We start from the raw sequence: 24,417 nt of genomic DNA on the forward strand, positions 1-24,417 counted from the left end.
AAACAAATTATTCTGAAACATTTTCCATGTTTAGCACAATGAACCCCAACAAAAACTATTTACACATTTAAACTTTTTTTATAACATATTATTCAGATTTTCTAAAATATCTAAATTGAGGGATTTGTTTCATTGCAGGATGTAATCATAAAAACATAATTATCAATGCCATTATTTTATACAATTGCTTTAAACAATCAGAAATAGTGTTATAAAATAAACTCAAGATATTTTCAAGCTACTAAAATCAAGAAAGAAAAGCTTGACTGTAAAGAAAATCAGATTAAAACAAATGAGTGGATATTTCAGTTCATGAACTTCATTTCAGATCAGCTCCTCCACTCTTCCAGGGTCATTATCAACTTCTCAATTTGTCCAAGTTTCTCCTCATCCTCCCTGATCTTTGTATCTTTGTTTTTAAGAAATTGTTCTGCAAGGATTTTGCATTCGTTTATCAGGACCTTTGCTTCCTGGATTAGATCCTGCAGTGGTGGAAATGGTTCTATTCTCTTTAATAATGTATATGTGAGATCGGTTAAATGTCCACTCTCTTCAACAATACCTGGAACAAAGACACTGTCCAGCAAGCTGCTGATCTGGAGAAAAATAAATGAGAATGAAGTTAATATACTCTTCAGAGAAATCTATTTTAATTTGTTTTTTTTATAGTTTTTTTTATTTACCCTTTGTCTTTGTGTCTCTCGCTTAAGTGTCTGGATGTTTTCCTTCAACTCTTTCTGATAGATAGATAGATAAACTTTAGAAATATTGGACTGTTTGTAAACATTCTTAAAGGCAAACTGGGGCCCGTTTCAAGAAGCAGGTTTTGTTGGAACTCTGAGTTCGTGAACTCCAAATTCGGCAAAACTCTGAGTTTTCGGTTCCAGAAAGAGGGATAACTCAAACCCGGGAAAGTGGGCGAAACCAAGCCCGTTCCAAGAAGCGGGTTAGGATGAACTCAGAATCAATCACTATGGTAACTGAGTCTGTGAACGAAACCTGGTCGGTAGCAGGTTTTCTTCAGGAAACTTAGAGTTCTCTGCGGTCTCCGCCCCTTTTTAAAGTGAAAGATGTTCAAATATGAGTTCCTCATGAACATTTAGAGAACATTCACGTTAGAGACGTCACGTTTTCACCACGTAGAAACGAAAATAACATGTTCATTCACAGAGGATCATGTAGAGAGGAGGCTGATTAATCCAGAGGAAATGTTATTTACGTCGGTAGAGGATTTGGAGGACACGAGTCGACTGACTGCAGTTTCCCAATTCATTTTTATTTCAGCGATATTATAAATAGTGAGTTTTTCCTGGGACTCGCTATTAAAAAATACAGTTTTCTTTTCCTTATTTTAATCCCTTAATAAAAGGAACGATTGAATGTCACACACTGGGAAATTATCTAAACTTATCTCCGTCCAACACTGTCGTCACACATTAGCTCGGTCGTCAGCAACGCTGCCTCCCACCGCGGAGATTGCGAGTTCGATTCCCGGTTGCGGAATTTATTTTTACGCTTAAAAGAATTCGGCGAATATTTTTTAAGTCTTGAGAATTAAAATTAAATAAATGCTTTTTTGACATATGCAGCTACAGTTTCTTTTTTAGCGTGCAGTGATATCCGTGTGTGTGGGGGGGGGGGGTTACCAAAACTGGTCATTCATGCGATTACAGAGATTACTGGTTAAATTAGTAACAGATCAAAAACCATTCCTTACTCAACAAGAGACAAAATAACCTTCCTGACATTATTTATTCATTATTAGAAATTATTCAAATAACTGCAGATATTTTCTCTCTGTTCTACCGCTGCAGCTGTGTTGCTTTTCTTGATGAAAATGCTCCTATAGTCGCATATGCTTGAAGGAACTTATCAATTTCCGCCACCGGAAGTAGTAAACTCAAGTGCTTCGCTCCCGTTGCCATGGCGAATCGTGCTGTCTTTGCTCCATTGATCGGGGCTTTTTATGGTCGCGACGCTCACATCTGATTCTGGTTCTGACAACTTCAAGTTGATTGAATCAAACATTTTCAGCTGTTCTGGAACCGAAAACCCTGAGTTTGAGTATTTTGAGTCCAGTGACTCTAAGTTCAGGTTCGAACTCTAAATTTGTTGAACCTGCTTCTTGAAACGGGCCCCTGGTTGACTATTTTTCAAAAACAAGTCCTACCAAATCATCGTCATCTATCAATGTCGTAGCAGCAGAGGTCAGAGGGATCAGAGCGAGCATAAACAGAACTTTCATTCTCTTAGATGACTTTGCTGCTGTCATTATTGAACTGAAAGAGCCTGAGGATAAAAATACATTTAACTTTGATCTATGCAAACACACATAATGCTAAATTTACCTTGAGAAGCAGATGGTGTTCTCAAAGATCAGGAGCTGCTCTGTAGATGATGTTCGGTAAACTCAAGTGATAAAAGGACAAAAAAGTAGAAGACTTTATGAGGTTTCAGTGACTCCGCCCCCATGCCACAGGTTCTGTGTAAGCCTGAGGGCTGGCTGGAAATCTACCGTTGTTCCCCTTCTGTTGTGTTAAAATTATGTTTTATCAGGATTGTTGTCTGTAATGAGAACTGGAAGATTTTTTTTAGATGAATGGAAATAGTGTTTTCCACATGAGCATCTACTTGATATTGATTTAAAACTCCAGTATCATGTCTCCCTAGACAGAAAGAAGACTTTGAACAGGATTGCTAATTAATCAATTCCTTACAAAAAAGTGCAAATATCCGATTTTATTTTCTATCCATTTCATATGCGGTAAGGTGTGCACAACATTTCTGGGGAAAAAAAAGCAAACACTAAAAACCGAAGCTCTAGACCCAAATATGCAAATGAAAGGCAAATTATATGAAAAATATCACCTGAACCTCCAACCTGGAAATACCGAATATTGCTGTGGTTGTTGACAGAACTAACCCATGTCCTTTGTTTAATTTTTATATTTTCTATGCAACCAGGAAAAATTCAATTTAGATTACCAATCTCTTTTTCTAGCAACAAAATAATGACAATAAAAGTTATTTATTCACTTTCAAATAAATTTTTTAAACCAAGCATATACATTACATATTTAAAGGCCATTTTTTATCGATGACAACAGTGGGTTGAATGAGCACTTGTGGCTATCAGGGTTTTTGTGTTTTGGAGATGTTAATAGAGATCCTCGTCTAATAATAATAATGATTCAAACTGCATAGCAATAAAAGACATGAGCCAAAATAATAACAAAATAAAACAAAAAATTGAGTTGAATATTTTATAATGTGTGAATTACTGGTTATAAGGGTACAACTAAAACAAAAATTGTATGTATTTTTAAAAAGATGCACACACATACAACATGATAGATTTATGAACATTGCCATGTTTCAGCGTGGGATTTTTTTTTTTAAAAGCTCTAAAGTCTTTAAAAGCTTTGAAAGCCTCTGTAACATTTTTTGAGTGACCTCAGCCTTTGCTCCAGAGACATCCATTTTATCTATGACACCTTTGGCTTTCTCGATCAAGTCCTCCGCTTTTTTCATGATCTTCTGAAGAGCTTGAGACTCAGCTTTTTCTCGGTTTGCTTGTTTTTGAGAATGGTTCATCTTATCATCTAAATCCTTCACAGCAGCTTCAATTCTGTTCAGTTTTTCCACCTAAAGGAAGAAAAATTAATCATTTCAGGGACATGTATTTATCATTTCTGCCTGCAAAGATTCAGATTAATCTAAGCAACATGAAGGGTCATACCTGCTGTCTGTCTGCTTCATTTCCTATTTGCTGAAGCTCGTTTTTTAGTGCTTTCTATATTTTGTCAGAAAGAAAGAAGAAGAAAGTTGAGGCATTTTTTTCTTACATTCCATATAATGGAAAACAGTAGTACAATTCAGTTTCACACAGCACTGAACCAAATCAGCTTTACTTAAAAACGAGGCTGGGAAATAGTTTATGGACAAAACGGAAAAGGCAAAACATTGGTTCTTTTTAACTGTGAGTGATTTATTTATACCAAACATCTGCTCTTCTTGAGCCCATGCACCAAGAAACAGCAGTAGCTGTAACTGAAGTACATATTTTTACACACAGTGAATAGTATTAACTAGGGCATGGGTCGGCAACCTTTAACAGTAAAAGAGCCAGTCAACTAAATTAGTCAAAAATGTTATCCTGCTGCTTAAATAGAAGCTAAACTCTTAGTTAACCTAAAAATTCAGTAAATAACAAATTAGCCAAAAATGTTAGCATGTTGCTAAAATAATATCTTATTTCCAAATATTTGAAAATTTATATATTTTTTTCTTCTGCCAGTGAGCCACCATGGAGTTAAAAGAGCTACATGTGGCTCTGGTGGCGCAGGTTGCAGACCTCTGAACTAGGGATTCAACAATACAGTTTGCTCACGATTCGATACGTATTGAACAAAAACAAAACAAAACAAAAAATCACAAAATCCTAGTATTCTACCGATTATGATTTCTTTTGCAAATTAAAGCAACACGAAAAGCAGACCTGGAGCAGACCAGTTTAGAACAAAGACATGAATACACGGAATACACACTAAAGGCAGCTCACAATGGCACTGAATTAATAATATGCGCATCCTGAAAGATGCCGTACTGAACTGTGGAACACGTATCGAATGGTACGGTTTTATATTGAAAATTGTTGCTTCCCTAGTATTAAAATAGGAACATCCTGTGGTACCTTATCTGTTCTTCATGTCACTCATGTGTCTTGTTGCATATAGTTGTTTTAGAGCAATAGTATTTCTTTAAATTCTCTGTAAATGGAAATAACCAAAAGTATCACTGAGGATTTTTGTGTGTGTCTGTGTGTTTTTTATGAGTAAGATCACCAATATTTTCAGTTGGAAATGTTTAAATATTGCAATAACATTTTTTTATACGACACCATCAATTTGCTGAATTATGCAGGAAGATTGCGTTGAGGAGGAGGGGAAGACACACACTGTTTCCTGATTTTAGTGTAATGGTAACAGTGGAAAATAATGACTTTATGAAAACATGGAATAAACTACTACTGTAAAACTTTAAAAAGGGGGGCTAAAAGTGTATAAAAACTTAAGTTGGAATAAAACATAAGGCGCAGGGTGATGATTAACTGCGAGCCGCTGGAGAGAAAAAACTTTAAACATCTATAAAAAGAGATTTCCCATTACTACTACTTTGCCTACGTTCCTGCTAACATACTTCCTGCTTTACCTACTTGTCACGTAAGCCCGACTTATGCTTTGCCTGCTTTCCTGCCAACCTACTTCCTGCTTTATTTGTCAAGTAAGCCTGACTTCTGCTTTGCCTATTTAGGAATATAAGAACACCATTGAAGAAGTCTTTTTTTGTGTGGAACGAACACAAACCAAAAGGTCAATAGATATTGAGGCTTTGCAGTCTGAGATCCTATCAAAAACCTTTTTTAAAATCATATCCACTCCGACTCTGTTCAGACATCGTCCTGATCTACACTTTGAAGCAACAAGATCCTCCCGAATAGTAAGTAACTATTCCTTACAAACATTTTAATGACTTATGTATGTCAGAATTGTGAAACTGAAGCAAGTGGGTGTTACAAGCTAAAGATAGAATCGAGAAAGGGTCTGGGAAAAGCTTAAAAAGTCATAGATACTATTTTTTAAACCACTTTTTCTTCTATGGAATCCTAAATGATCGGTAGTGTTTGCGGATTTAAATGTTAATTTTTATCAAAAAAAAGAATGTTTGCTTTATTTACAGAGATTCGATTTATCATGGTGTTTTATTTTTTACTTCTGAAAAAAAAACAGTTTGATAGTGAGGACTGTCAGTAAGTTTATGTGCAACGCGCCTTTAAAAATCAGAATTCTGATTTCATTTTTTAATAAAACATCCCAAACTCCATGATAGGTTTCAGGAATTGTTTAGTTAAGTAGGCAGGTTCCATTAACTACACCACTATTGTCATCAGGAGCATATACTGACATTTTCAGTTGGTTTTAAGACACAAGAAATTCATGTTTATAATCATAATTAGAAATACTCCTTTTTTGTTTTGTTTTTAAACGAGATGAGTAGAGTGGTATGTCTGCTATGTGTTTTTAGGCTGTTTTCTACATCTTCTCGGTTTGAAACTATCCGCTGGTGTATTGTTTTCAAATCAGCTGCTGATGCCTGACATGAAATGCAGACCAGAGGCCTCCACATTTTGATCTGTATCAGTCAATTTTCAACAGAGCTATTGTCATCAAGATAACTTCCCTATTGTGAGATCAAAAGATCCTTAAAAGGTCTATTTAATTTCATTGTAACCCCTGTACTATCCTATGCAGGTTTCCATTAAAAGTGAGGTCATCTGTCTTGTGGGTCCAAAACTTTTTTTTTTCAGTTATTTTTTATCTTCACTGGTGTTGAAACCCCAGACCATGTATGTAGGGTTTCTTGATGTGTTAAGTGTAATTTATGACCATAGGTATGATGAATGATTATATGTGCAACCCGGTCGCAGTAAAATGCGTACATATGCCACGACTTTGCACTCTGAAATACCGTGTATAATATACGCCAAACACGCTTTTTGCGTGCATATGATACGCAATGGTAGAGGATAGGTTGCGCCGGCGTACAATATACACGCCTTTTTAGGTTTCGTTTTGATCACGTGGTCAGAAATCCTCCTGCTCTTTTCTAAATGACGTCGTTCCTGGTTAAGGTTAGGATTACGGTTATGGTTAGGGTTAGAAAAGCAAATTGTTCGTTTGTGGGGCTGTCTGTGATGCTCACGCCTCCACCAGGGGACATGTCAAACGTGGAAAACAGACTTTAACACGTTTAGGACCGCGCGTATTATATGCACGCAAAAACCGGTTTTGGCGTATATTATACACGGTATTTCCCAAATCGTGGCATATGTACGCATTTTACTGAGACTGGGCTCATATGTGTGTGATTTTGTATTCTAAAACTTGTTTTTTGTTTTCTTAAACTCCTGTTTCTAAAAGTGCAAGCATAAATGTAACCTTTTTGAAACGGACTGAACATTCTACCTGCGGTTTCTGAAAAAAAAAAAAGGAAGCACTCGTCATTCCACTGAAGAACAGGAAGTGCCGTTTACGCCTCTGCCATACCTCTAAGAAGAAAAAAAGCAGCCTTCAGCAAAAAAGAAAAAATGCAAGAAGGAGCCACGCATTAGCGCAAAGGAAAGACTATAACTGATGCTTCCTGCTTGATGACCGCACTTCTACTTTGGGACCTTTTTTACACTTAACAAGGAGGGTGTTGAAACCCCAAGATCCTGTCTGTGGGGTATCTTTGTGTGTTAAGTGTAAAATATGACCATAGATATGATACATGAATATATGTATGTGATTATGTATTGTCAAAATTGTTTCTGCTCAGTTTTCTGCTCCTAAAGAGCAAGTCTTGTGTGACACTTTCAAGACGACAGGAAGTTCTATCTGCAGCTTCTGCAAAACCACAAGCAACGGCCCCCAATGACAGGAAGGAGCCTTGTGCTGAGCGCAGAGGAGGGTGAAATAATGAAAAAACACCATCTCTTTAGCCCAGAGCAGAAGACCTTCTACAGACTTCTCCTGAAGACATCGACGGGATAGGTCCTCTCCTCCACTTCGGTGGGAGAGGAGGACTTCTTTTTTTGCTGCTGGAAAAGGACCACAGACAGCTCGACTCTTCTTCACACCCTGCACTCTTCTTGACCCGAGACCGTCTCATCACCATCTCTGAGGTGGAAATCACTTAGTTTAACCCTGATCCGTACTCCAACGGGAAAGCACAACCTGTCATGGTACAAAATAGATAATAGACTCCATGTTCTCCCACGGGTTATAAAGGGGACAAAAAATAACGTTTGTATTTAGCCTTCTGTCATAAATAAACGGGTTGACATACCCAAATAGATTTTTTCCCTCTTTTTTGCATCTGACCTCTGCCACTGCTGACAACCTTTCAACACCAGGGTAAGCCCCAGACCCCGCGAGCCTGAGAGACATCAATAAAAATAAATACCTTCTCTTTTGTGTTCAAAGAGTATGTGTATCACATGAATAAATAAATAAATGAAAATAAATAAATAAATAGACCTATAAAAAACTTAGACCTAAAATTGTCATGAACTTGTAGAAAGGTTATCTCATGTGGTTTTTATTGCGTAATAAATAAACATACTGTAGTTGGGTGGTATCTACTATGGGTTTATCTTGTGTGCACTTTTTAAAAGTCCTATTTATTTAATTTTATCTCCTGAAACAAAGTCTTTAAATCTCTAACAAAGAGTGTCTTAACTCAGACCTTGACACATACTAAATACATTTGTTGTGTTGTAACTTTTTTTAAGTGTCTTTTAATTCCTGATTCAACTTTTCTTTTACATTTCTTCATTCTCTAATCACGACACCCAAAACTACAACCTTTTTTGGGTGGAAATTATGAAATCAGTTGTTTTAATTTCCTTTCAGAACAGAGATGGAACCAGCCACTTGGATGAGAAACAAAACAGTGTATGGACTCGGAGCCGCCAAGGGCCTGATGTTTCTCTTCTGTCTGCTGACTCTGATCTGCCAGACCAGCTCTACTGTGGATAAGCAAGAACTGGTAAATAAAAAGCTGCAAAAACCTTTTATGTTCAAAAATTAAAAAAAAAAAAAAAAAAAAGCAAAACACTTGTTATTGCAGAAAAATGCCCACATGTTGTTTCCCACTGTTGATTTACAGGCCAAGTTGAGACAAAATAACGAGATTCTGAAGAAGGAATTAGAAAGATTGAAGGTCAGTACTTAAATGGGCTTTTACAGTTACATTTTCAGTCTTTTTTTGTCTACTTTTCAGTAAAATTCCTGTTAGCACTTGAGCAAATGTTCAAATTAAGATCAAATTACTTTTTTTGAAAAATTTTGTTAAAAATAATGCCTTTTTTCTACTTTTCAAAATATAAATTTTAAGATCTTGTGTTGTTACATCATTTTTGTTTTTTCTTAACACCAGGCTGAACATAAGTTCCTCAGCAACCTTTTAGAGTACGTACCCAAGCCACACCAGTCGATGGAAGGCCTGTGGGACTCATTTGACAGTTTGCCCGACGGTTTCCCAGAAATGACCAAACGTCTGAAACAATTAACTCAAAAGCTTGAGGAAACACATATGAGCTTGAAGGAGTTGGAAGCAGTTAAACACCAGCTCACAGAGCTGCAAAAAGTAATTGCTGTCACTGAAAAGAATCTTGAAGAAAGTGACATGATTCTCAATTCAATGGAAAAGGAGCATGATGAATTTTAAGTTTTCCTTTTATCTTTTTCCTAATCTCAAAAGGTTGACTTCTTAGTTTACGCTTTAATGGCTATAGCAGCTGCCAATCCAAAATTCTTTTACTGCCATGATTACAGTGTGAAAAAGCAAATCCTGGATACATAATTATTGGTTGTAGTTTATTTGGGATCACAAAAGAGAAATTATCTCAGTAGTTCAGGTCAAAAGCTGCATTTCTGCTTTAATCTGTTTCAGTTTAACAAAAAATACTTCAGCTGTTGAAGCATAAAACATGTGAAAATCCTTAATGACTATTTTTTTCTTTAACACAAAGTGTTCTTTGTGCAATTTTTCTCGTAAATGTTAGCATAGACATTCATGACTTTTTTCCTACTGTACTTTATGCAGATTTACTAAATGCTGGTGTTGTAAAATCGATTATTCAAGGTGTTGAAGTATTGCAGTTTGTGCTCAAGAATGATTGGAAGCTAAACTGTATTTCAAAGATGAGTGTGGGTTAACCCTTCGTTGTTTTTTGGTTTCTAAAACACACACTGTAACATTCCACAACAGCAGAGCCTCCCTTCAATGAAAATGTGTAAATGCTTTCAGTTATGCAAACATTGTAATAAAGTTTGATTTTTTTTCCCTCGACAGTCTTGATTTATTTTTATTGGGCCACAGTTTTAGGGGAAGAATGAATAAGTGGAGACCAAATTACCCATGAATGTTGTTTAAGGAAGAACATTTAATTTATGTTGGACTTTTTACAGTTAAAACCAAAATGAGCCTCTAGTACAAGTATATACATATATAGTATATGATTATTTTGATGAAGAAAAAATGTTTTTCCCCTTTCAAAGATTAAACGAATCCATAAATGACATTTCGTGATGATCAAATATCTTATTTTTAAAGTCTTTCTCCAAAAGTAGTTGTAGGAAAATTACTTAGACCCTAAACAGGTGCTTTTTGTCATGCTTCAACCTTCTACTTCCCTCTCCAACCACTAGAGGGAGCCCTCACCTGAGTTCTGACCTCATCCACCTGCTTTCACTCAGGACCCTGATCCTCAGCAGCTGTTTCCCATCTGGTCATCACCTCCACAGTATTTAGTCTGGCTTCTCACCTCAGTTCATGGAAGAGTCTTGTACGGCCCTGCATCCATTCTGAGCGTGGGCACGCCTATGCCTGTTTTCCTGTGTCTTGACTCCTACCTTTTGCTGCATAAATTAATATAAATCTTAAGCTAAGTTTAATTTGTTTTTTAGGGTATTTCTACTTTTTTTTTTTTTTTTTAATCCACACAGCATTCAGTTGTAATTAACTTTAGACTGTTCAAATCCACACTGGACTTTAGCTTATCTGTTGGTTTTAGTTTACTGGTTTTTGTATTTTTGTGAAAATTGTGTCCTTTTGTTGGCTTTCTTGATTTATGTTGTGTTGTATTGGTTAGTAGAGACACTTTCGTTTCTCTTGTAAAGTTTAAATCTCTAGTCTTAAGCTGTTTTCTGTTCCTTTCCTCACTTCCTTTTTTTTTTAGTCTTGTTTCAAGGGATTTAAAGGACAGATTGTATCAAAAATCGATCTAGTACTAAGAGAGACAGCAGGATCAGTTCTAAACCACAGTAACAAACAAAAATGATGTTAAAATATAAAATCATTCTAGAAGTTAAAAAAAAGGCTTCTGACTATATTTGCCAGTTTCTCTTCCTTTTGTTCTCTCTACTGTCTCCCTTGTAATGTATAAGACACATCAGTACAACACCGTTCAAAGATGCCACAAAGTGGCGCCAGAGAGCTAAGGTTCAGCTGAGCTTCCTTCTGGAGGACTGAAAGATCACACTCTGGTCCAATAAGCAGATACACCTGTTCAGAAACACACCTGGAAACCATCAACACAGAACGACAAAGATCCACCACGAAACAGCAGTCCCACTCTGTCAAACAAATTAGGCACACAGAATGAAAGAAAACCAAAACTACTGACGACTGAGTAGAACTAAAGTCACAAAAAATACCCAGAAGACAATGATACAAATCATGGTAACATGCAGTTTTATTACATTTCTTTTTTCTATTCAGATTTTCTAAACCTGAATACTTAAACAAAACATATTGAAATGTGCATAAATTATTACATTATCATGTCTATGAGATGGAGGTAAAAGTGCAGAGCGGTTTCACCAAAACCGCTGTTGAAGATCCCTTTGACCTTTCTTGTTTACTTTCTGAATATATATATATATATATATATATATATATATATATATATCAATATGCCGTAGCACACAAACCAAAGGCTGAACTGAAGATCACAAAGTCTCCACCAGGGGGCAGAGTAATCCTGTGATTTGTCATCATCTGGTTGGAGTTTTCTTCTACTTCAGAGCAGAGAAACCCTCCAAAGGGCTGACCATTCAAGATGCTGTTTTTTTTTCTTTTAAATAGACAAATGCAGAGGAAGAGGAGAACCACTTTATCATATGGGAATGGAGTTTGGTCCCATCAAATTCATCTTTGGCCCTCGAGTGTTTAATCTAAAGCTCATCACGCTTGAGTTATTGATAATTATTACTTTGATATATTGAACATTGCAAAAATAATTTTGTAATACATACTAGAAGGCACACATCAGTGTTCTAAAAAAGACTAAATGTACAAACCTAAGAAAACTAACAGAAGGATGTTGGTGAGACCGAGTGTGCTTGATTAGAAATCAGCTATAGAGTTAATTGAGTTTGTTTGTGGGTTTCAGAGTGTTCATCAAGACTTCTCAATGATGACAGCAGGGGGGCACTTGGTAACCATAGTAACATTTGTTAATGCCATTGACTGCTTATGAGAACTGGACTGAGCAACACCCTCCCCCCTCACATTCCAAACAGGAAGTGGCTAGACTTCAATTATTCAGTCATTCTATTTGATTTTTGATTTTTTTTTTCTCTTAATGTTTTTTTCTGCTGTTCAAGTAATAATTTAAGTTATAAACTGACCAATCAGACGCCTCAATGAAAGTAGGTGGTGTGCTGGCCCCCACCTCCAACATTCAATAGGTTTTGTGGAGACCACTTTCAACTGTTAGGGGTGTGGATTTCCAACAAGCTAACTCCTGACTGGCAAGAGTGGTTGACATAGAAACGATGACCACGACCAACTTGGACCAATCACGACTTGCTGATAACATCTGGCTCTAAGATGGCGGTATTTGTTTAGCTGAAAAATTATGATTGATTTAACCCATTTTCTATGGGTGACGCAACACTCCCTCTGTCCAGTCTCGTATACAGTCATACGTTGATGCAGAACTGACAGAATTGTTACCAATGAGTAACCCCTCCAGTATGTCCCTAATCCCAATGGTAAAAACTGCAGAAGACCATCCTCCAGAAACTCCAGTTTGTGGCGGGTGAAACGCTGAGGTATCACTTTGCATCAGATCTACATGACGAGGAGAGAAGGAATGAAGGGAGCCACCAGGTGACAGGTGTGTATTCTTATTATATTATTGAAAACCCAACCACATGTTACACTATTGAACCAAGTCGTGGTGAATTGTTGCATATCTGCTGCATACCAATACGTTCATGTTGAAGGCATCCAACAATTGTGCTTAATTTAGGAAAGATTAACTATTAATAGCTTTATTACATTACACCAGGCTTAGTATGAGCATCTGAAAGGTGCTTCAGTGCTACTTGCATATTCATTCATCTTCTTGGCCACTTTTTCCCTTTTTTGGGGTCGCGGGGGTGCCGGAGTCTAACCCGGCTACTAATGGGCGAAGGCAGGGTTTACCCTGGACAGGTCGCCAGTCTGTCGCAGTACTAGCATATTAGCAAATTAATTGTATTTTTATGAATTTTTTGCTTTTTTGTGGTTTTGTGAAACACAAATCCTCTATCAAACCGAAACAAAACCATGACCCTAAAATCAAGGCTTGAATGAAATGGTGGTGAAATGTGAACTGTTGCATCTCTAAGGTTTACTCGCGGTGGATACGCAGTATTATTGATCTTTTTAGGTAGTAAAACTACTCACTACACACTTTTCTCAGACATATATAAGCATTTGTTACACTTCTATCTCATGTTTAAACTCTCAAAGTTCTTAGAAAATTATGTCCAGTATTATAGAATGAAAACAAAGATGTGATTTTAATGTAGATTTGGTAAACTGAATATATATTTGCACAGGAGAAATTGCATTGTTGAGGACTCCAGCCAATCAGAACACAGTCCACTGTTTATTTTTAAAAAAAAGGGATGAAAAATACACTGAAAAAAATCTGCGAATCAGCCAGACCGCGAAAACATAGACAGCGATATAGCAAGGGACCACTGTACTCTGCACTACTTTGAAAAAATCATCCAAAATCTTCAATTTTTTGCCTTTAATTTAGAAATTGTAAAGTTACTGGTTCCTTATTCAAGTGATTAACTAATTACAGGCAATTCTTATTACTTTTTGATTAATGAAAACTCATTAAACCCGTTTGGAAAATCACTTTCACCCCCTCGTTTAGAAACTTTTTTCCCTTTTTTTCTGTTTTTTTTTTCCTAAATGGCCGCAAAGCTTCAGTTAGGGGAAATAATGTTGACATGTTGAAATGATATGATAGATTAATTCTGCTGCAGTAACAATATTATTAAACATGTATCCGCCGCCAGGTCCTTATAAAATAGTATTTTGTTCCAAGTGCTACTGATATCCATTTCTGGACACATAATTATATTTACATCCATTCTCTTTAGAAGATTCCTGCCTGAGGATTCGGTTTGGGTTCCTTTTTATGTTTTTTGAAATATTCATCTGTCTTGTACTCATGGAAAATGAACTTTGTTTTTTTTGAGATCCAAGAACTTCAAAGCATCTTTTTTTTCCAAGATAGAAAGATAATTCAAACAATTTATCAGACCATTTCACTTTTAATCGGCATTAAAAACGTATGAATTATGGATTAATGAATTTCATTAAATGTTTCATTAGGATTTAAGTCCCTTCCTTACTCTATAATGGTTTCATTTTTTTTACAGAGAAAGATCAGTGATGACATAATTCCACTAGTTTAATCCATTTAGCATTCTGCCCGGCAACTGATTCCTTTATGGCCTTTTTGGCATTTTAAGCCTAAGAAAGATATCTCCATCTTAATTACAGTTCTTTTGTCTGTCAAGCAGGTAGATTTTGACTTGATCTGAAATAGTGAATGTTTGGTATGCAGGAGCTCCCAGGTTGAACTGGTTTTGTTATAGTTGAATCCATATGAGGGTGACCCGGTCGGTTCCTGCTGGTTTTTGATTGTCCGGGTCCATGGAGGATTATAAAGGAGTTCAGGGTAAGTCTCAGGAAGGACTTGTGTGTCCTGCTGTTCTCTTGAGGCTTGTTGAAACTAAAAGTTATGATTTGTTGTGCACATGGTAAGTGTACTGTGAAGTAAGGATAATGTAAGTTGTATGCCCGTACAGATGACACTGTCCACAGTCTAGTTTGTAGGGAAGCATTAGTCACTACGGCACTTAAACCTATAGTGAGGAATCTTCACATGGCTTTTTTTAAATAAATTTTTATTTATATGTATAGAAAATAAAATGATTAAATTGCAGAATATTTATAAAAAGATGAAATCCTTATAACATTTTAAAAATTAATGAAAATCAGAAGAAGAATGTTTAACGTATGGATCTGTCCTTCCTGTTTTAATGACGATTTTGGCTTCTTTATTTAAAAAAAAAAAGTAATTCTCAGACGTATTTGAATCTGGAAACCTTGGCTCTATTTCATCCGAAATGTTTTTTTGTTTGTTTGTTTGTTTATTTTCCCCAGCAGACCTAAAGCGTCACTCTAGGAGGCTTTTTTGGCAAACAATGACATGTCAACCTGCTCCCAGCGCAGGTGCTGAAGTCTCCACTGGCAGCAGCAGAAGGGCGGAACACTCCGCCCTTCTGCTCAGGCTGCAGCCATCTGCTGCCATTGTTGTATGAACTCTCAACGTTAGACACGTACAGCTGACAAAGTTTCTGAGCTGGATCATCAGGATGCAGAAAAAACCTTAGATATGTAGCCATAATACTGTGTGTATACGTATTATATATATATATATGTACTGTATATATATATAGGGTTAGGCTCCGGCGACCCCGCGACCCCGGAAGGGAAGAAGCTGTCAGGAAAATAAATAAATGAATGAATGTATATATATATATATATATATATGTACTGTATATGTACTGTATATATAGATATGTATATATACAGTATAAATTAGGGCTGTAACGAGTGTCCGGGTGCTCATGTCTAAAAATGACATAATCCTAATTAAAAAACCACTGAGGACGCTTTTATTAAAGATCAAAAGATGAACGGAAAGGGACTTTAATTCTGCTTGCAGTTTATGTTAACTTTAAATTCAAACTTTTACAGTTTCCAAATTGAAGCATATCAGTTTTTTTCAATTATTATCAGATCTCCGCAGGAGAGAGGAAAACAGATGATGTTTACTTTTTGTTTGAAGTTTCCCATTAGAGTAAACTAAGCGGCGAGGTTATGAGTCTACCGCCAAGGCCGTTAGCGCGCATCTCTGCTGGAGACCTACCACACGGAGGACGATGAATGAGTGAAATGAGGCCTGCAGGAACGTGGCCGCCTGCCCGCCTCCCAGCTGGTGATCCGAGGTGAGCCAGGCTCTCCTGACAGACTCCACGGTGGACCGCTGCCTCCAAGAGAATTCCCCTGCAAACTTCACATGAAAGCTTTACTCGCCGGGTATTAAAACACTGAAACTGTCTTTCTAAACTGAGAAAAAAAAGGGTGAAAAACACTTAATGTAGGATTTTTCTTTTTTTTAAACACATAAGTGAAAAAAAGAATATAAAAATAGCTTAACTACCATGTCAAGAAAAAATAAATACATTTTCCTGTTTGGTTAAGCAGGCGGTTAAAGAGTTAAACAGCTAATTCAGTGAATTTCATCTGATTGTTTTGACCAGTAAGTGATGCTACAACCTCAGTTTTTGTAAAGAAAATTAAAAAAAAATAGTTTTTAACTTTAAAACGTTGAAGACCAAAAAAAAAGAACTTTTTTAACACAAACGTCATCCCCAGTTTGTCTGACATGTTTAATTTCATTTGTAACAGTAAATTGAAACACAAGGTTTTCACAGAAAAATAAAGTGCCTTGCTTCCGTTTCTGTTCAGTATCGCTGCGGTTTTATTTGAAGCTGAAGGCACCGATGAGTTCTCCTCAACGCCGAGAACTTCGCTCCCCCCTCAGCCCAACGGCGGAGAGCTCTGTTCTGTACGTATCCCTGATTTCGGTTTGGATTTTCGTCCTCGTCCTGATAATCCGCCGCGATGATGAAAGTTTGGAGTCTCCATCCCGCAGATTCCCCGGGGCTCCAGCGCCGTACCCCCATGTCAGCTCCACAGGCAGATGTTGCTCATGGCTTGGCAGGAGGAGCTGCTCTTGGCGGGGGAGAGGTAGAGCTTGCCGCTGGGGCAAACGCACACCTCGAACACGGCCTGCTTCTGGACGGCCTGACTCGGAGAGCCGGCGTGGACGCCAAGTGGGAGGCTTCCAAGTTTAACGCTGCTGGCATCTAGAAGTATCTGGAGGGGGGAGGAAGAAACCATCAGAGGTGTCCTCGGGTAATTTATTACCACCTGGATTTGACAGATGGCTGGAAGTGATGAGTAAATGCAGTTTGGCACAAGGGGGTGACGAGACAGTGACGCAGACCACGAGGCGTTTGACTGACCCCAGAACTGAACCGCGGTATCGGACATACGCGTTCAGTTTTTGCTCCCACGTCTGGGTTGTTTGTTTGTGTGTCACACACAGACGTGGAGGTGTACGCTATGCAGATGAAGGCATTAATGTGAGCTGCAAGCAAGTAAATATGAAGATCAACAAGCCGATTTAAGATGCAGGAAGTAAATCCAGGCCTGCAGATGAATGTTTACCCCTCGTCTGGTGACGCGCGGAGAATGTAGGATTAGCTAAACCTCCTTTAAAAAGCATCGCTTGAATTCTTTTAAACTGCGTTCCAGTGAACAGTTTAATCAAAGAACATTCCCTTTTTATTTTTGATTCAAAATGAATAATCGGTAAAAGAAAAAAGAACGTTTAGCTCTTTAGCACCACAAATTTAGCTTTGAATTACCGTAACTCTTCAATTTAGTAATTCCAGATTCTGGAGCTGAGAAAAGCAGCTGTGTGTGGATAGATAGATATAGATTTATTTCAAACAGAAACAGAAAAAGAAATACATTAATTTAATAACAAAATACTAAATAAAGATATACAAACATTAAATTCAAAACAGAATTTATGTTCCGATCATACTGCCTTACAAAAAGAGTGAGCTTCCATGATAAAAAGTGAACTTAGAAATTTTTAAGGTAGCTATGCAACACTTAACAGTATAAAACCGATGCTGCAACAAGCAAAAAAGCTTAAAGATACTGATGAGTATATAAACAAACATTTAACCAAAAAAACAGCAATAGTCAGGGTTGTAAGGTTTTTAAAGAAACAGAATAAAAAATAGCTACATGGACGCAAAATGGGATGAGAGGAATCAAAGTACATGAAGTGTCACAGGAAAAAAGGGAAAATTAAACAAATACAAACGACAGAAAAAAGTGACAACGTCCCCAATGAGATTACATAAATACAATAGATTAAATAACATAGACTACCACAGGATTGCAACAATAAGTACAGAAGAGGAATATGAATATATTCTACTAAAGTTTTGGACAAAAACTGACAGATTTGTGTTATTGCAACGGTCAAAAAGTTATAATTATGTCTCCGGTGACAGCTTGGTTTTTTAAGCTTTAGTGTAAACACAAAATAAATGAAGTCCTTTCAAAATAAAATCAACATTCGATGTAAACTTTCTATTTAATTCGAGGAACTTTTGTCATCGTGTTATTGAGAACAAAATAAATTAGTTTTCTCTCGTTAATTGCGGAGATTCGATCCATAAATAACACACGATAGGTGAAATCAGCGAAGAAGGATTTTAGATATTTTAAGTGTGCCAACAACACACTTTATACACTTTTCTCAGACGTTAACGTTTTCACGTTTCTTTCTTGTTTAAAAACTCTCAAAGTTTAAACATCTAAAGAAAAATATATACACTTATGAGGGAGCGATGTGTATCAGTATATGGAGTAAATAAAAGGAATAAATTGAGCACATAAATTAAAAATGCTACAATAATATCAAGTTTAAAAACTACATTAAAAACAGAATCATCAATGACTATAAATCTATCTAGTATCAATGGTATGGTGTTCTTTTCGCACTCTTTGTAATTGTAAATTTTTGTTCTTTCTTTCCTAATCTTCTCTTATTTCCTCCTAAATCGGCAGAATGTTTTGTGTTTTTCTTTTTTACTGATTGATTTGTTAAAAGGGGCAGACAACCTAAGTTTTTCCTATTTCTGTCTTTTTTCTTTCTTTTTTTTTGTTTCCATCATGTTTGAGTTTACAACTCAAGGTTGTATTAAATGTTTTTCCTTTTTTATTGAATAAAAATGGAAAAATAATTCCAGTATTACAGACGAAAACAAAGATCTGATCGTGATGCAGACTTATGTAACTCTGTAGCGTTTTTCTTAATTTCAACAATGCACGGAAAAGAATGATTGACAAGATCAACAACCAATCAGGACGCAGAACATAAAAAAGGTTGAAAACACGAAACAGCTACATAACGAAAGGTGAACCACAATATTTGCACTGCCCAAAAGTAAAGGAAACAAGGAAAAAAATAATAATAATGTGGTGTTGTTCACCTCCCCCTCTGTGGATTCCAGCTGGAGATCTTTTCTGCTGCTGATTCTGAGAGTCCCCTTGGCGGCGCTCACCTCCACCCCTCTGGGAGCCTCCATGGTCAGGGTTCGCGTCGGAGACTCAAGTCTGACAACAGCAAAACAAAAAGTAACGCTGAATCTTTCAGCCAGCTTCACCTGTCATTAAAGGAGGATACACACTCATCTTAAAGAATTCAGCTTTTTCAAGGATGAACCCTGAAGTTTGATGAAAAGATTAGAAAATCTGACAGATTTAATACAGAAAATTGTGTTTTTCTTTGTTTTCCTTCATCTGTGTCAAAGAAATTAGCTAAATGAGTCTGAACCGGAGGTTCAGTCCCCACCAGCTAGAGTCCAACATCTCATTTTAAACTTGAGGAACATCAAGCTGAAGCCCAGTTCTCTTTTCACTCATTTTTCTTTCAAAACAGTGAAGTAGGAAAGGCAATCAGTGCGGATTTATCTAAATCCTCCCCCACATCTGCAAATGAATATTAAAGAAAAGACTTTAAGAATAATTTAAATCTGCTCGCCCTCATAAATGACACACATTTGGGATTATGTGTGAGTATTTAAGTTCCCTACATGTACTTTTTTATAAGGAAAAAAACCCTAATACCATTTTTGTGTTTAATTTTCTAGAAATATTTTAGATTTTTCCAATTATTTTGGACAAACTGCAGTGTGGCGATCATGCAGGGCACAGCTTTGATTTGCCTCAGTCACGACTCTTTTTCTGCTCCACCACCAAAATAACATTAAGATGTTCAAGCTGGATGGCCTGAAGCCTTTAAAATACACATTTATATCACTGCACTTTATCTCTTTTCATTGTCCGTTCATTCAAAAGAACCCTCGACCGCCCGCTCTGCACACACTGAGGAGAGCCTCTCTCCTAGAAGACAAAGTGCTCAGTTCCTAGAAAGGTCCAGCGGAAAGCTTTGAGTTTAGAGACCTCAAAGTATTACTTGGAGTTTTCAACAGCACCGCCGTCCGTCTTCTATTCTGGTGCACGCCCTTGATCTGAAGTCAGAATCCACTTAAATGGTTTGCTACAGGAGCCAAAACCCACAAAAAACTGGAAACACAAACAGTATGATTAAATTAATCATGATGAATTACTAAATCCTAACCCTGTTCATGGGATTCAGTCGATTAGATTTCTAATTTGAAAATGTTACCATTTTAGGATATTAAGAGAATGACTAAAAGATTTATTGTGACCTAAATACAAAATTGTCAGACATAAACATTTCCTGAGATTTAAAGTGAGACTTGGAGGGAAAAATTTGTGTTTTTTAAATATTTTATATCAATTTATCCAGATAAAATTGACCGGTTTAGGACGACTAAATAGACCAGGGTGTTCACATCCTAGACCTTGAGGGCCACATCCTACATGCTTTCAACTAACCTGCCATTGAACCTCCTCATTGGCTAAACCTGATCCATGGAATCAGCAGCAGATAAGGCAGAATTACTGTAAGACCAGCAGGAGGCTGGCCCTCGAGGTCTGGATTTGGAACAGCCCTCAAACAGATCAATAAGATGTAAAGATCCTTAAAAAAAAAAAAAAAAAAAAAAAACTTGGTTCCTTCTGCTGATCCATCACTGAAAAAGATTAGAAAGGGGTTGTCCAATATGACAATTGCAATTGACCGCAATAAGTGTAGGTAAAATCTGAGCCATTAAAAAAATATGTACAGTGTTCCCCCGTTTATTTCTTTTCTTGTTTATATATATTTTTGTTTATATTTTATGACAGATTTTATTTATTTATTTATTTTTTGTACAATTATCTGTGTGAAGCTCTACCTTGTCGTATATTGGGCTATGAAAAATAGAATTTAATTGAATTAAAATCGCAATTGAAGATTTGTGTAGATCTTTGTACAAGAGACCCAGCGTAGATTAATTGACAACAATCAACAGCCAATCAGGATGCAGAACACAACGCACTGTTAAACAAAGCCAAGCAAAAAAAAATGTGTGCACAAAAAACTAAGAGGAAAGATTTTGCGAAAGATAACTTGCAATATTTTATATTTATGTGAAAAACAATAGTTTTCATATATATATGAACCCAGTTGCAGTCTGAGGTGCTGCTCTCTGAAAATGAAATCGACATTGTGGGTACATAAGAGAAAAGAGGAAATTAACAAGATGATAAAAAGTGAGCCAGGAAAAAGAAAACAACAGCTTTTCCATTTACTTGAGGAAATGCATTAATACTGCTGCAGCTCTGCAAATATTAAGGATTTGGTTTGTTGAGGTAAGCAGCTGTTGACCTTATTTTTCAATTGCAGAGGAAGATGACATGGCTATTTCGCTTTGAAATGTCACAATGCCTTATAACTTTCAGATCGTTAGGCTGACTGATGAGGCCATCGCGTACCTGAACGCTTCGCTCCCCGTCTTGCAGAAATGCTTGTTATTTTCATGATATTTCCGGGTTTCTGGAGCTGCAGAACTCGGAAATGCAAAAGGCCTCATAATAGATGACTTATGAGGGGCTTGAAGTCCAAAAGGCTATTTATGACACACTCTCCCATTATCTGGAAAACCTGACCGACCTGCTTTTCAAGGCAACCTTTACATCAACAAAAAGGTCAGCGCATCACGACGCTGTAGCGAGAGCAGCCGAGTGCGCTCGTGGCCTTAGTGGATGCCACAGCACAGAAAGTTAGTTAAAACATCGCAGATAGTGTGTGTAGGCGCTGACGCCTCACAACTCAAAGAGCTTTCTCACCAAACACAAACTATAACAAGGTTTTAAAGTTTCCAGTAAAAGTTTTTTTTTTTATTTTAGTTCCACATTTAAACTAGAGTGGGAGGATAGACCCCTAGAGATGTAACATCTCGTTTTCAAAGGCGGCCTCCATTTCAAGAAATAGTAATCACAAATGACAGAGAACAAAATAGTACAGATTAAATACACATAACAAACACACACATACACACACACACGTAGAAGCACAAGCTCTCAAGATCCACCCCGACCCAACATGACATTTCAGAAAGTTTAAATAAAAAAAATAAAAAAAGCTGAACTCAAAAAACACAACCCACAGATAATTGATTAAAGCTAAAGTAGAGACAATAGGAAATTGACAAATATTTTGAATTTAATAATAAACACAGGTGTGTTTGAGATGAATTCAAAGAACTTTCTTAAGTGTAGACGTTCTTTTAACTACTGTACCAGTCCCGGATGAGTAGAAGAAGATGGATCAATGGACAATCTATGTAAATAGTCGTAGAGCAGCTGGATGGCTCCGTTGGGTGGCACGCAGGAAACCTGGATTCAGTTCTCAGGGCCCACCTTGGGAAAGGCCCTACACGCTGCTGTCTATACTGTGTACCCACAAGGGAGCCCAAGTCAGGGTCTCCCTGTGCCTGTCCCCCGCCTGGATCAAATACACGGTTGTGTCAGGAAGAGAACCTGGCGTAAAACTCTCCGCCAAACCACCTGTGGCAATCCCAGAGAGGATTTGCCGAAAGGTGAACAACAGCATATAACTAGTCAAAGAGTTACAACCATTTGAAGAACACTATTCTATGTTGCAAGAGATGTCTCTGGTATCAAAGAGTTAAAGTTGATCTTAAATATGAGTGGGAAGGTCCAACGAACAACGTTTTTTGATTTGTTCAAAACAAAACCTGTGATTTTGGTCTGTACCTTTTCAAGGGACGACTCAGCTTTAAGGCAATACTCATTCTCTCAAAGTCTAATGATGCAAAGCATCGTAAAACCCACAGAAAGGAATTACCAGTGAAACTAAAGGGAAAGTCCTCTCATCTAAGCCGCTCGTCAATGATCTGTTTCACTATCAACCTCACAAATTTAACCAGCAACAGATCGTTGCTTGATTCCTCATGTGCATGAAACTGCATTGTGGAAAGGGAGGTGACAGTCTTTAATAGCTTCCTTCATGTTGCACTGGGGAGAAACCCAGAAAACGATGGAATGGATGCTATAAAACGGCATCAACCTTTCCTTTATTTGGATTGGATCTATGAAGCAGTGGATCTATTAACCCAAAAATGCTGTTTTATTTGAGTCTGAACCCAAAGTTTAAACTAATTCTATTCATAATATCCACATGTAAAACATGTAATTCAAACTGAAAAGGGAATGAAACAAGGAAAAAATGTGGAATATCATAACAGGAATTCCAGCTGAGGTTAGCATTTAGACCAAATAACAATGATCAGAAAATATCTGGGTCTTTTTTTTCCTTTTTGAATCAATCGTTTTACAGGAGCCAGAAAGCTGCATTAGTGATTCCTCACAGCAAAGTCTTCTGAAACAGAAAGATTCATCACACAAGTAACTTCCCCATTAAGATGGATTTGGGACAGCTGCATGTGAAATCAGGGCACCATCCTTCAAACAGACGCTAAATTAAATGATTATGCAATTGACAGAAAATGTGCATATTTAGGCCTATCATTTCTGACTGTAAGCGCTTCTTATCGCGGGCGCTTAGATGAGGAGTCGGCAAAATATCTTTGGTCGGCTCCAGCTTTATTCAGGGAGAGAGTTTTGTGGTTCAAGACAAAGACAGCAACTTTATTGAAATCTTTATCCAGAAATACAAATACAGGCTTAATCATCAGTTTGTCATGTTATACCAGTTGATTGTAAATTGATCAAAAACCTGAAAAATATGAAATATTTGTAAAATAAAGGGATAAGCCGAAAGTGAACTACGATGTGATTTATTCTTCACAAAACTCCTTGAGGCAGCTTTTATTGTAAGTTGGCACCTCAGAACAAAACAAATTGAGATTAAATTAAATTTACTAATACTGTATTTTTCTGGACTAAGTATACGTCGTTTCATAGTTTAGTCAGGGGTGCGAATTATACTCAGGAGCAACTTACTTGTAATTTGTTTAATTTTTTTAGGCATCAGCAGGCTCATATATTTGTTATTTTCCCAGTAAACACTGGTGGCCTTTAGCAGTTATTTCATCTAACAACCTCCGGAGGGCGCTGCATTTGAGTACAAGTATTTGTTACTGAAAGTAGCAGTAAAAGTGTCATCCAAAACAAACATGGAAGAGACTTTGATAATTTTCTTATATACATCAAAAGACAAGTATTCTTGTTTTTATTTTTTTACTTTTTCTAATTAAGCCGGGCTTGGCAGATTTGTTCTTAAACGTCAAACTTTTCTCCAAAATGTGCGACTTATACTTCAGAAATAAGATAAGTTTCAAGTGAAAAGTCAATTTTTGATGAGAACACTAAACTGAAATATTATCCAGGTTAACATATTTTCCTGGTCATAATGTTTACGGACGTTTTAAGCAAAATCAAAGGCGTTCCACATTCTTCCATCTT

General features: G+C 36.9%; 1 protein-coding gene across 1 annotated transcript in view; it reads right to left on the reverse strand.

Moving 5' to 3' along the window:
- Positions 1-16,339: 16,339 nt before the first annotated feature.
- LOC112156441 (zeta-sarcoglycan) overlaps positions 16,340-24,417 on the reverse strand; it is a 42,706-nt gene continuing 34,628 nt past the window's right edge. Inside the window, exons 7-8 of the mRNA XM_024288721.2 lie at positions 19,050-19,173; positions 16,340-16,848 (exon numbers count right to left, since the gene is read on the reverse strand). Coding sequence (XP_024144489.1) covers positions 16,657-16,848; positions 19,050-19,173 — 316 coding nt within the window. The 3' untranslated portion in view covers positions 16,340-16,656. The remainder of the gene's footprint in view (positions 16,849-19,049; positions 19,174-24,417) is intronic.

This window comes from Oryzias melastigma, linkage group LG18 (assembly GCF_002922805.2).
Source record: "Oryzias melastigma strain HK-1 linkage group LG18, ASM292280v2, whole genome shotgun sequence".
In the NCBI taxonomy this organism is placed as follows: domain Eukaryota; kingdom Metazoa; phylum Chordata; class Actinopteri; order Beloniformes; family Adrianichthyidae; genus Oryzias; species Oryzias melastigma.